Below are 14,736 nucleotides of genomic sequence, written 5' to 3' on the forward strand. Positions count from 1 at the left end.
GTACGAGCGCCCGGATCCCCTCGGGTGCTCAGACCGCTAACGTGGGTTGGCTAGTCATCGCACTCTAGCTCAGCATGTCGATGAGTTTTGGATGTTTGGGCGCCTGGAGCAATTCCGAGCACCCGGACTACCATAGTGCCTAGCCAGGCACCTCCCTTGCGAAAACCTGTTCGGCCGCTCGGAGCAACTCCGGATGCTCAGACAAACTTTTCTTTCACTTCTGCTTCCTGCAAAATAAAATTAGTCCATACAATAATATATGTTGCATAATAAGTTTTGATAGTTTTCGAACTATCAGGTCTTGACTTTGAGTTTTGTTGAAACTCTAGGTCGGATCGACACCTACTATTCCCTCTTTAGGGAACGCATCCTCACTACTCTTATCAAGAGAGATTACCTTTTACCAGACTGGTCCTCCAAACCATTTAGACTTTTGCTCAGTGTCCGAGACATTAGTGTTGGTGCAATATCCCTAGGTTAAGGTTGACTAGATTAACTAAGCTTGAGTTGGCTTAAGCTTGAGTCTTGATATTTGAGTTTCGATGTTTGACAATATATGGAGATTGCAGGAGCAATCGTCTAATTGGGGATATTGTTCATGCAATTCCCCTATGGTCATGGTTTGACCAGTTTGATGCAAAGAAGAGTCAAGTAGATCAAAGTTGACCGGATACTTGACTAGAAAAGTCCTAACTAGATGTTAGACAGTTGTGAAAATCCTAGTGAGTGAAGGTAGGTGAAAGTCCTGGTGAGTGAAGTCAGGCAGGTGAAAGTCCCGGTGAGTAAAGGCGGGCAGTGGAAAAATACTTGTGAGTGAATCTAGGTGAAAGTCCTGGTTAGTGAAGGTGGGCAAGTGAAAGTCCTGGTAAGTGAAGTTGGGCAGTGGAAAATCCTGGTGAGTAAAGTCGGGCAGTGGAAAAATCCTGGTGAGTGAAGTCAGGTGAAAATCCTAGTGAGTGAAGCAAGGTGAAAGTCCTAGTGAGTGAAGCCAGGCAGATGGAAAGTCCTAGTGAGTGAAGCTAGACAGAAGGAAAGACTTGGTGAGTGAAGCCAGGCATGAGGAGATCCAGGTGAGTCAAGGTTGATCGGACACCTGGTGTCGGGAAGCCCAAGTAGGTCAAAGGATTGATCGGATATTTGGCGCAAGGAAATCCAGATGGGTCAAGGGTGACCGGACATTTAGTGGAAGGAAGTTCAAGTGACCTATGGAGGACCAGACACTTGACACAAGATGGTAAGTCCAAGTGGATCAAGGTTGATCGGACATTTTACAGGAGGAGAAAAGTCCAAGTGGGTCAAGGTTGGCCAAACACTTGGCACGAAGAGAAAAGTCCAAGTGGGTCAAAGAATTGACCGGTCACTTGGTGAAGAAATCCCAGCGGGTCAAGATTGACCAGATGCTAGGTATGAGAAGTTCCAACAGGTCACAGTTGGCCGGATGTTAGATTTGGGGACCCTTGAGCTTGAGTTAAGGTTTCTTCTCCATCCTTTTGTTCGTGTGGATACACATAGAGGGGTGTTCACTTGACACCCTTGAGATCCGGCGAACCTTGGACGAGTGGGATAAGCGAAGGGCTTCGCATCAAAGGTATAAACTCCTTAACATGTAGATCTATGTTAGAAAACATGTACACGAAATTTCTGTTCCTTTAATCCTCGCACGAATCCGGTGGCATGGGACTTCGGGGTTTTCGCAACGCATAAAGCGATTTTTTCGGCTCGAAAGTCCCAACACTTTTATAGGGAAATGATAAACTTTTTCTTTCTATTTCGATTTTCATATTATTATTATGTAATTCTTTAAATAATCTGATACTTATTCATGCACTGTCTTTTTCCTGAAATAATATGAGATTTGTGTGATGATTATCATTTTTTTAAAATAATCTGATATTTACACGATGGTTATCCTTTTCCTAAAATGGTCCTGTGTTCCGAGTCAAGTCACTAAGGAGATGGGAGATGAAGGAGTCGAAACATTGAGGAGTTGGAATGCACCCCAAAAGGTGAGGTGGGCCCAAGATGCTGGACATTGCATCAGTTGCAACATCAGAAAGATGAAAGGGTGCTCATTCACCTCATCTTCCTCCATTGAAAGCCATCAAAGCAACAGTTAGTAACCGATGTTTTACTTCCTATTTAAATAGAGTCCAAGAGCAATCGAGAGAGGGGGCAAGAAAAAAAAAAGGGAAGAGGCGACGGTGATCATTGTGCACAGCGAAAGCGACGGTGAGCAAAGGAGAACATCCGAGAGGAAAGGGATTTGGATCGTGAACCTTGAAGTACTTTCTAGTTACTTGTGATAGTGCTTGTGATAGTGCTTCCGACAGCAGCGACGTCCGGCGGCTTCTTCAATTTCTTCGGGAGATCACTATGAGTTATTTATAGTTTAATTTTGTTCTTTGTTTCATGCTCTCAAAGATACAATAATGGTATCAGAGCGTTTTTGAAAGCATGAATTTCAATGCGTAGAACTGAGAAATCGTAATGTTGCGATTTCACTTGATTTCTACAAGAATCGGCATCCCGAAGTCGCGATTTCCACCCGGCTACATGGAAATCGTGTAGTCCTTGGCGGCATAAATCGTGGTAGAGAGCGTCGGCAATCGTGTTTAGATACCGGTGAAAGTCAGCTGCGGGAAGCCTCGCGTTTGTCGCGAGAAGAAGATGAACAGTGTACAGTTTTTTTTTTTGTTTTAATCGATTGCTCAATCGATTCATTCATTTGAATCGATTGAGAAGGAAATTGAATCAATTAAATTCACGGCACAGTGAATCCTGTATTTAATCGATTCATCAATCGATTGAATTAGTTTTAATCGATTCAATTGAATCTTAATCGATTCAAAGAAACAAAAAAAAACAGAGATGAATAGTAAAATTTGACGAAGCACAATAAATTTAAAAAAAAATAGGTTCGGTGCTTTGTTTTTTCTCCATGCATGAACACGGTTTGAAATTTAATTAAATATATTTATTGATTAATTAAATACATATAGAAATGAATTATTAATTAATAAATACATATTTGATTAAATTTATGGTTCAATTAATTGATAATTGAACTAGATCAACATATTCAATCAAACTCAGATCTGGTTTAAATCATTAGTTGATTTAAACAGACCAATTTGATTCAATGATACATAGATCTGGATTAAATTATTTATTGGTTTAACCAGTTTGGTTTATTATTGAATTAATTGGGGTGATTTTGATTACATAAGTTGGGATGATCGAATATGACTAGATTAGTTTTATTGTATCAGAATTGATAAAAAAGATTAGATTTGTTCTAATGGGTCAGACTTGATCAAATGGACCTAAGTTTGGTCAATAAATCTGTGATTGGCTTAAATGGGTCAGAACAAACATAGATAAAACATCCTTTTTCCAATTAGATTAGTTCTGACTGGAAAATGGACCGAACACAGGAGTTGATCAAAAAAAAATATCCAATGTGTTAGTCACATGGGACTCCCCAAATAAAGAAATTTTTTTTGCTTGTGTACTCTTATATATATTTGTTCTATATGTGGGAATTGAATATGATCGGTTTTTGTTACCGGTCTGTCGATTTTGTACTGACATCATGATTTTCAATTCCAGATACCACGAACAATATACACGATGATTGGTCGCTATGAACGACAACATAAGCTATGGGAGGAGATCAAGAAGCTGGAATATTACCCGGATCACGGAGTCGGTAGACTTATTGGTCAACTCAATTGGTTGTTCTGGAAACTCGAGCAAGAAGGGTATCCAGTCCAAGACAAAAAAAGAAGATGAGCTCTAGTTTATTCATTGTCAGAACATCTTAGGCAGATAGCAGTCCAACTTTGGGATCATTCTGAAGGGCACATCTCATATTCAGATATGTGCAGACAGTTACTTCATTTGGAATGGGGTCCTGAAGGGCCTGACGAGGATCCATATCCCGAAGAAATGGACCTTGAAGAATTTGAGGAGGATCCAGAAATGGATTCTGTATATTTAGAGGAGGATCCAAATCCCGCAGAATCTAAGGATGATCCAGAAATGAATCTCGAAGAATTTGAAGAGAATCCAGAAATGGATCCTGAAAATTTTGAGGAGGATTCAGAGATGGATCCTGAGGAATCAAAGGAGGATCCTCAAGAGTGTGTAGAAGATCCAAAAATGGATTTGATGGATACATCTGAGGCTAATCCACCCATCAAAGAGTCCGGGATAAACGAGATACAATTGCCCACTGCTCTAGCATTTATCCTAGTGGGAGTGGTGCTAGCTTATCTATGTTACTAGTGTTCTGTTTACTATCGTTATGTATGAATAATGTTAGCCCATTTAGTTTTTTGAGTCATGTAATAATAATTTCTGTCGTTATGTACGAACAGAGTTATGGTATAAAAATAGTTATGTTATGTGTTAACTAACTTGCTCATGATTAGTTCATGTGAAAATGATTCGTTCATTTCATGATTCATTCATGTTAAATAACATGATTAGTTCATATATATATGATTCTTTCATATTAAATGATTCGTTTATTAGATGGGATGTGTGTAATATAATTGATCAATATTAATTAGATTAAAACATACAAATGATGAGTGGAAACAAAGTTATCACTTGATTTTGTAAACTAATTCTAATTTACACCGAGTCAATAATTAATTACATACATATGAATTACATTGAAATAATAAATAATGTGTTTATTTATGTAGATCATGACAACTAAAAATATTATAGCTGAACTCAATAAGGGAGAGAAATTATATGGGGATAACTACAAAATCTGGCACCTCAAGATACATTACGTTCTTGAGGAACAAGAAGTTCTAAAGGTTGTAAATCAATTCATGGAGGAATCGATTGATGGTTCTACAGTACAGCACAGACGTGACCTTGATGCCTATAAGGCATGGAAAAGGAAGGACTCCATTGCTAAGGGAATATTGATTAGTTCAATGGTGGATGACCTGGTATTTGAGTATGAGCCATTACCATTAGCTCATGGTGTCTGGGTAGCCCTTAAAGAAAAGTATAGTGGAGTAAGTCTCAGTAAGCTTCGTCAGCTAACAATTAAGTTTGATAGTTGTGAAAAATGCTCGAATGTTACCATGGCCCAACATCTCAGGGAGATGGGTAACATGATTCGAGAGTTTAAGACTGCTGGTCATGTGTTGATCGATGAAACATAATCTGACTCATAGTGAAAGTATCAAGACTTTCACTGATGTCTCATGTCATGTTGAACTTAAGGCGGAGAGGATTGAATCCATAAAGATTTCTGGTTAAGCTTTTGTAGCTGAAGGTTCTGGTTCCAAGAATAAGTAAAGATGGTTTAAGAAAGGAAAGGGAAAAGGAAAGGAGGCTAGTGTCGTTGTTGTTAAAAACCAAATCAAAAAGAAAAGAAAGAAATATAGACAAAAACCTAAGAGTAAGTTGACTTGCTTCAACTGTGGCAAGAATAGCCATTTTGCTCGGGATTGTACTGAGCCTAAAAAGGTAGATACATCTTTAACTTCTTTCCACGAGCATTATGTTGCAAGTACAGTGTTGTTAACTGATTCTTATCCTTTGGATTGTAGATTCAGGAGCAACGAACCACGTAGCACGTGATCGAGCTACATATGTGGAGTATCGTCGGGTACCAGCTAGCAACAAATGGATATATGTAGGAAACAATTTAAGAATTGAAGTCAAAGGAATTGACACTTACAAGCTCAACCTACGTGCTGGGCGCACCTTGTTTCTACATGATGTTCTGTATGCTCTTGAGATTCGACGGAATCTGGTTTCTGTTATATGTCTTCTTGATTTAGGTTATTGTGTAAATTTTTATAGTCGTTGTGTGGAACTTCGAATTAACTCTGTGTTAATTGGGCATGGTTATGTAACAAATGGTTTTATGGTTCTTGATGTAGAACCAAATAATAATGATGGTTGTTTTTCAAACATTGCTCTTACTAGTAATGCTGATGTTAATGATGAAATTTGGCATGCTAGGCTAGGACATATAGGACAAGAACAAATGAATAGATTAGCTAAAAAGGGCCTTTTAGGCACTCATGCTAAGATTAACTTGTCTATATGTGAGCATTGTCTTGCTGGAAAGACAACTCAAAAACCATTTGGCAAGGCTATAAGGGTTGAATCACCATTGCAATTAATTCATTCGGATATTTATGGTCCAATGAATATGAAGGCTAGAAACGGGAGTTCTTATTTCATTACATTTATTGATGACTTCACACGTTTTGGTTATGTATATTTGATTTCTCATAAATTTGAAGCATTAGATTGCTTTATTCGTTACTTGAATGAAGTTGAGAATCAATTGGAACGTAAGGTTAAAATCTTGCGCACTAACCGTGGAGGTGAATATTTGTCCGATCAATTCAAGACAATGTGTAATGATAATGAGATTATTTGACAGCTAACTATTCCTTGAACTACACAGCAAAATGGGGTTGCTGAAAGAAGAAATATGACTCTTCTTGAAATGGTTAGGTCTATGATAGCACAGGCTAATTTGTCAATCTCCTATTGGGGAGATGCATTATTAGTTGCGGCTTATATACTTAACAAAGTGTCTTCAAAGTCAGTTTCATCTACCCCACATGAACATTGGACAGACAAAAAGCCAGATTTAAGTAATCTAAGACCTTGGGAGGGGGGGGCAGTTGCCTACGTTCATGATAAGACTCACGGACATGGAAAATTAGGACTCAAAGGTAAGAATTGTATCTTTATAAGGTATTCTGAGACTTCTAAAAGTTATATTTTTATTGGTGAGCGACAAGATGGAACCATCTCTGAAATAGAGTCAAGATATGCTATTTTTCTTGAAATTGAGTTCCCAACACGAGGTGAAGTTGATAAGACAATTCCTCTATATGAGATAGAGGAGGAGGATAATGTTCCTTTATCAACAAATCAGGAGATGCCTGAATCTAGTTAGCCTAGTGGGAGTAATTTGTCATTGAATGAGTCAGTTTCTCAATAGTCTAACCTATGAAGAAATAGTCGTCAGATTATTCCTCGAAGAAGGTTTGACATTGAGAATGAGGCATTGATAATTCTCTCAGTTGATGATGAGGAACCTCGAACAGTTGAGGAAGCTTTGAGAAGCTCAGTAAGAGAAAAATGGAAAATTACAATGGATGAGGAAATAGAGTCAATGAGAAAGAATCAAGTTTGGAATTTAGTCGATCTTCCTCCGGGCCGAAGAACTATTGGGAATAAGTGGATTCTCAAAATAAAGAGGAAAGAAGATGGATCGATTAATCGATACAAAGCTCGATTAGTTACAAAAGGACATACCCAAATGAAGGGTATTGATTTTGAAGAGACATTCTCCCCAGTTATGAAGTTTGTGGCAATACGTGTCATCCTAGCTATAGTAACACAATTTGATATGGAATTACATTAGATGGATGTAAAAAAGGCTTACCTTAATGGTAATCTTGACGAAGAAATCTATATGGTACAATCAGAAGGTTATGTTGCTGAAGGCCAAGAGAATAGAATATGTAAACATAAAAGTCTATATATGGGTTAAAGTAAGTGTCAAGACAATGGAACATGAGATTTAATGAAGTCATTTTATCTTATGGTTTCGAAATAATCAATGAGGATCATTGTGTTTACCTTAGAAAGGAAAAAGGAAAGTTTGTCATTTTATCATTATATGTTAATGATATGCTAATAGCTGGAAGTGACATAAAGTGTGTGATAGAAGTCAAATCTTGACTTTCATAACAATTATATAGGAGAAGTAGAGTACATCTTAGAAGTGAAGATTATTAAATATCGATCAAAAGGCTTTTGGGTTTATCTCAAGAAGCTTATATCACTAAGATGCTACAACACTTCAATATATCATATTGCAATATCGAACAGACGCCTATAGCGAGAGATATTGTTTTGAGCAAAAGTATGTATCCTAAGACTTATAAGGAAATAGTCAGGATGAAGAAAAAATCATATGTCAATGCTATTGGTAGTTTAATGTACACTATGTTGTGTACTTGTCCTGATATTAGCTATGCTGTTAGCTTAGTTAGTCGTTTCCAATCAAAGGAACAGCAGACTATTGCCTCTGTTTCCAAGGATCATATATGAGCCTGAGTGGTTATACAGATGCAGATTGAGCAGGAGACCTTGATGACAGAAAATCCACATCTGACTATGCCTTCTTGATGTATGGTGGCGCCATCTCATGGAACAGCAAGAAGCAGGCTTGTGTAACCTTGTCAACAATGGAAGTTGAATATGTGACTTGTGCAGCGGCTGTGCAAGAGGCTGTCTGGCTAAGAAGGCTCCTGAAGCATCTGAAAAGTGCTGAGAACAGTGGGAGTTCTGTTAAAGTGTACTGTGAGAGTCAAGCTGCAATAACTTTTTTCAAGGATCCCAAATATCACAACAAAGGTAAAAATATAGAAATTAAGTATAATTTTGTAAGGGATATTGTTGACAAGAAAAAGGTAATTCTTGAGTACATCCCTATATAAAATATGTTTGTTGATCCTTTTACTAAGTCATTGACTAAAGAGTCATTTCATGGACATGTGAAGTCTTTGGGACTTCGAAAAATGTAACTTATTGTAAAAACATTTTGATAAATGAAAAATGTCATGATCTATTCAGTGTATATGTCTTTGTTACATTCGAATAAAAGTCTCGATAAGCATGTTGACAGATTGAGATTGGTCCACTCACGTGGACAATCGTCTCTATCTGTTAAGTACGAATAGAGGTAAGACTGTTGCTTATGGGATAGCTTATGCAGCTATGAATAGAGGCATACCTGTAAGTTAAGGTCACCTTGATAATTGTGTCAAGATGAGATCATTTATGTAATGATAAGAGTAAATGCACCCACCATTTACTGAATCTGCTTAAGGCCATATTAGAATTCATGTGTTGAATTCAGGATTAGACATTAGGTATATCTAGATCGAAATTTGTACGATGTTAAATTTTGAGAAAAACATGCACTCTTTTTAGTAAAGAGAATAACATCGTAACATGTGATTCATACCACATGTGCTATGACGACAAGAAGGGTAGTAGGAGAATGGATCCCTGCTTCTCTGCTATGTGAGACCCTTGAGATTATAAGTTAATCTCAATCTTACCCTAAGTGACTATTTAGCTATCTACTTGAAGTTCTGATCAGTGTTTGTTACTTTAGTATGCTTCCTATTTGCTATGGATGATTCAGTCTATGAGGCATAATTAGGAAAGTGACTCATTAGAATGAATAGATTCTAGCTAAAAAGGAATATTAAGATTGATTTACATCTGTGATATTTATTCACTGGTACCAGTTACATTTTTTTTCAGTATATAAAATGTAATTGTGAATAATATGTTTAATTGGAGATGTTGAACATGCTCTTGACATATAGTCAATATGAGAAATTAGAGATGTTTATAATGATGTAAATAATTTAATCTGAGGTAAAGGCAAGTCATTGATGTCTCTAATTCATTCTAAAGAGCAACTATGTAAGGTGTAACAATCTTCTTAGCAATAAATGCTCAATATGTTTGCTGTCGCACGAACCATTTTCCTTAATGTATGAAATGGAGGATGTTCTTATTTGGTCTTTGTGACAAATTAATTTATGCTCTGGTCTTCGTGACTTGATCATTATAAAGTCTATGTGACTTATTTGGTCTTTGTGACTAATTAATTTTGCTCTGGTCTTCGTGACTTGATCGTCAAATAGTCTATATGGCTTAATCGGTCTTTGTGACCAATTAATGTTTGACTTTGACATTGTGACATAATCACCTTGTAATCTATGTGACTGATATGATCTATGTGATCAGAAAACCTTTTTGAATTGACTTGGACAAGTGGGAGATATTAGACGTTGCATCAGTTGCAACGTCAGAAAGATGAAGGGGTACCCATTCACCTTCATCTTCCTCCATTGAAAGTTATTAAAGCATCAGTTAGTAACTGATGTTTTGCTTCCTATTTAAAATGGCGTCCAAGAGCAATCGAGAGAGAGGGCAAGAAAAAAAAAAGGGAAGAGACGACGGTGAACAAAGGAGAACATCCGAGAGGAAAGGGATTTGAATCGTGAACCTTGAAGTACTTTCCGGTTACTTGTGATCGTGCTTTTGACAGCAACGACGTCCGATGACTTCTTCGATTTTTTCAAAAGATCATTGTGAGTTATTTATAGTTTAATTTTGTTCTTTATTTCATGCTCTCAAAGATACAACACAAGAAGTCAGAGTGTGCCCCATAAGGCAGGGTGCGCCCAAGAAAATGGGTGCGTCTCAGAAGTCTGGGGTACCCAAAAGTCAAGAACCGACTGAATTTTTCTTTGGTCAGAACTACCACTTCAATTAAGTGACGATCTTTTTTTATCAGTCACTAATTACTCACCGGATCATTCACCCTGACTCAAATTATGCAATGTTCCTATTTTAAGTCAAAAGTAGTTAAACCTTGAAAGACGATTAATAATATAAGCCAATTTGAAAGAGTATGCCGATATCCATCGACGTGATTTGATGGCCATCGAATTAAGTCAGTAAGCACTAATATTAAGTCGGTGATAGCAGAACCATAAGGGGCACATTTGCTAAAAAAAAAAGTGTTATATATATATATATAAGCCAATTTGAAAGAGTATGCCGATATCCATCGACGTGATTTGATGGCCATCGAATTAAGTCAGTAAGCACTAATATTAAGTCGGTGATAGCAGAACCATAAGGGGCACATTTGCTAAAAAAAAAAAAGTGTTATATATATATAGAGTAATGATATTCTGCGGGACTTAAGATGTGCGATTGTGCGCGCCTGCCCCTCTGGACCGATCAGGACATATCCTGATCGGTCTGGGAGGCTTCTGATCGGTCTGTGGACCGATCAGGATATGATCAATTAAAAAATTTAATATTTCCTTATATAAATTTTTAATACCTTAATATATCCCCTTAACATATTACAATACTCAATAAATGCTTAAATTAATTTTATTTTAATTTTTTTTTAAAACCAAACACTATAATCTAATTGGGAAGCCTAAACCCCAGAGGTAAAATCTAAAAAAAAAAATAGCTTTAACACTATAACCAAAGCCTGAACCCTAGAAATAAACTCTTAAAAAAATATTTTATTTTTTATTTTTTTTCAAATAAAAAAAAACAGTTGTTATCTTGCGCAACGCGCACTGTGACGTCGCGCAGCGCAGGATAACAAAATTATATATATATATATATATATATTTATTTATTTATTTTATGCACACCTAAAAAGTTGTTTCAATTTAATTTTTTTTATTCTTAATACTATAATTAAATTAAAATTCGAAAAGTAAAATTTTATTAGTATAACAAAAAATTAAAAAGATAAAATCAAAAATAAAAAAATTTAAAAAAAATTGAAATGCTAGTTGTCGCGTACTTGTCCGCAGGATAATTTTCTTTTATATATAGTGATTCCAATCATACATACCTTTTTTTATATATAAAGTAGCACATAGCAATGCAACAATAAAATTAATACAAGTTGCCATGATCCCTTCGTCAAAAAAATTGAGTATATAAGTGAAGAGTTCATGCATCATAAACCTTTGTTTGTTCATCTGATAATAATAATAATAATAATAATAATAATAATAATAATAATAATAATAATAATAATCATCATCATCATTGGTGAAGAGTTCATTACCCATCATCTATTCATCTTCTTCGCGCAGCAGTCTCTCTCTGGGCGTTGAAGTAAACGGCGGCGACGGGGAGACCCAGGGCGTTGTCGTCGGCAAAGGCTCGGGTGCTGAATCCGTCTCTCGCCTCCGGCGCCTGCACTGTCTGCCTCGCCTTCTGCTTGAACAGCACGAAGATGAACCTGTGGATGCCCATCAACGGCTTCGGACTCTCGTACTTCACTATCTCTCTACCTGCATGCACTATACTCCATCAAAAACCATATATACCATACAAGTTCAATTGAAGATCAGTCAACTCGCCGAATGAGGCATTGGTTGTGCCAGGGATATCAGTGACGATCCTGAAACCAACATCTCCACATTTCACTACTGAGACAAAAAAGAATCACGTACGTACAGTAATCGACCAAAACTCGTAATCATATACTGACCAGTGCAGGTGTTCTCTCAGGTGGGGGTCGCTGGGACTCGGAGCATCAGGGTCTGTAAAAATCTGCAAATCGATCGATTCGACAGTAAAAAAACCTAAATGGATGCAATATATATATATATATTTTCAAAAATATAAGTATAGCATACGAGTGTGTAGAAATTCCTCATGTCCTCCCCTCCGACCTCTACTCTGGGCTTTGCACTGACAGCAGAGGGCATGAACTCGTGCCCATTGTGCACCTGCTTGTTCCCTCCATACACCACCTCCATCTTCAAGCTCGCACTGAAGCCATCCAGCACGTCCCCTATCACTCCCCCCACCCTCAGCGGATCCAGCATGGCCCTGCCGCCCATGGCGCGAGCCTCAACGGCCTCCAGTTTGTGAATGAATGAATGCCGACGAGTGATCAGGGCCGGCAGGGGAGGGCAGGGTTTATAAAGGGAGGAGCAAAAGGGGGAGGGGGGGGATTGGATTCTGGACTTTGCTATGTGTCGAGTGGAGAAGAAAAGAATAAGAAAAAAAAGGGTTTGAAAAATGCATCACATGATCTGAGCTTGGAGGAATATTGAGGGTTCGTGATGATTTAACTTGTTTATGATATCTTTGGGCAGCAGGATGCTCTGCTCGGAGGTGATGTACCTCCATCACGAGAGAATCAAAAATGGGCCTAAAGCATACTTACATCTGTGCGATCTTGGGAGAAAGTTCATGTTGTTGAAAATGTGCGCAAAGAAAAAGTGGAAAACGATCGATAGAGACTTTCAAGGGTAACTTCGATCCGTGGATAGTCTCTGAACTAGTGTATAATTGCATTTAGGTGTTTTTTTTTAAGTTTGGTACGGAGTGAGGCGGAGGTGCACTAGTCAGAAAATGTATAATTGACGGGAAAAAAAGAGAAATGATATCATCAAGGAAAAAAAATTTAAGAAAAAATTCAAAGATAGACACATAAATTGATGAGATCCAAAAAAAATGAAATAATAGGTCATCACTGAAAAAAAAATAATCTCCAGCCAGATTTATTTCTTCTTTTCTATCCGGGTTATCTTCCTCTCTTTCTTAGTTATTTTTTCTTTTTTTTTTTTTCATAAAAAATTCGACAGCTCCAAATTGGCATCGTCGTCGGGCCTTGGGCTACAGCCCGAAAAGATGACCCCGTCCTTACGGAAGTGTAATGTCAAGAAGAGCATCTTTTTTGATTTTGGATAATGTCGTCGTTCAGGCGAAGTCCCAGAGATTGATGACTTTTTTGCCTGATTCGTCTTTCGATAAAGAAGAGTATCTTCAGTCTTATCCATGGTGGATCGTCGAGGAACAGTCTTTCTTGTTTTTTTTTTAAAAAATAATATTAAGGTCTTAATATTTTTTAAAAAAATATATTTTTAAATAAAATATTATTAAAGATATTTAATTTTATTAGTAAAATTTAAGAAAACAATTTCAGAATCCCAAAAATGATTTTGTAATTAAAAGCCATAATTAAATAGTTGGCATAATAATAATTTTATCTTTGAAAAATCCTCTTCTTCTTAGTGAAAAATTAAAAATATATATATGTTAAATCTTCCGGGATAATTTATTATAAAAATAATATATTTGCCTCACAAATATTTTTAATTTAATAAACAAAGTTAAATTTGGATGAAACAAAGTCTTGATGAATTTAATATAAATTATTAAATTTTTAATAATATATTTGTCTAATGAATATATTTAGTTAAATGAATAAAGTTAAATTTTGATGAAGAAAAGTCTCTAATGAATTATTATAATATTATTAATATATATTTTAATTATTATTTTATTTTTTGTATTGATCAATTTTAATTTCGATGAAGCGAAGTCTTGACGTAACCATAAAATTGTTATTGTGTGACATAGAGATAATATCTTCGAATATGATCCTATATTAGCGGGCACTTGTACACTAAACTGACTTTTTATCAATTTTAACTTCGATAAATAATTAATCAAATTTATTTAGTCAAAAATATATAGCTCGTAAATATTGACGGTGAATTATTAAAAAAAAAAAAGAGTATGCATAATAACAATATAAAAATGATAAACAGAGAGAGGAAAAAAATAAATTTGAGAAAGAAATAATAACGTAATATTAAATATGTTTTTAACTTTCAATAATATTTTATAAAAAATATCAATTGTATAATAATAAATTTTTTTAATTTATTAACCAAACTTAATTTTAATTAATAAATTAAATTTTTATCAATAAAAAATTAACAAATTGTAGATCAAATAGATCACAATCGTTGGGATTGAACAGAATCGATGGATTCAATATGATTCTACGTTACAAATGATTTTACATACGGTTTAAAATTTCCAACATAAGTGGCATGGACAACGTTAACAATAGTAAGAGGTAGTGACAGCGGAGGAGACGAGCGAATGTGTGCGAGAAGGTGGCATCGGCAGCTTGTGGAGGGCGACGCGCAAACTTGCACATTGCTAGATTCTTGTGGAGGTAGTCTCCAACGGTTGTTCTTCGACTACTCGCAATGTGGAAGAGGAAAAGGCGTCGATTGTCGGTTGATAGTGGCAGCGATAGTGCAAGCGCTCGAGTGAGGGGAGCAATAGAGCGTGTTG

The 14,736-nt window shown here is 36.3% G+C and overlaps 1 protein-coding gene across 1 annotated transcript; it reads right to left on the reverse strand.

The window, feature by feature from the left end:
• Nucleotides 1–11,428: 11,428 nt before the first annotated feature.
• On the reverse strand, nt 11,429–12,524 carry LOC122049479 (CEN-like protein 1). The gene is made up of 4 exons (XM_042610859.1): nt 12,273–12,524; nt 12,125–12,186; nt 11,994–12,034; nt 11,429–11,924 (listed from the first exon to the last, which is right to left on the reverse strand). The coding sequence occupies exons 1-4, from the start codon at nt 12,477–12,479 to the stop codon at nt 11,707–11,709; spliced, it is 528 nt and encodes a 175-aa protein (XP_042466793.1). The 5' UTR covers nt 12,480–12,524; the 3' UTR covers nt 11,429–11,706.
• Between the last annotated feature and the right edge of the window lie 2,212 nt (nt 12,525–14,736).

This window comes from Zingiber officinale, chromosome 2B (assembly GCF_018446385.1).
Source record: "Zingiber officinale cultivar Zhangliang chromosome 2B, Zo_v1.1, whole genome shotgun sequence".
NCBI lineage: Eukaryota > Viridiplantae > Streptophyta > Magnoliopsida > Zingiberales > Zingiberaceae > Zingiber > Zingiber officinale.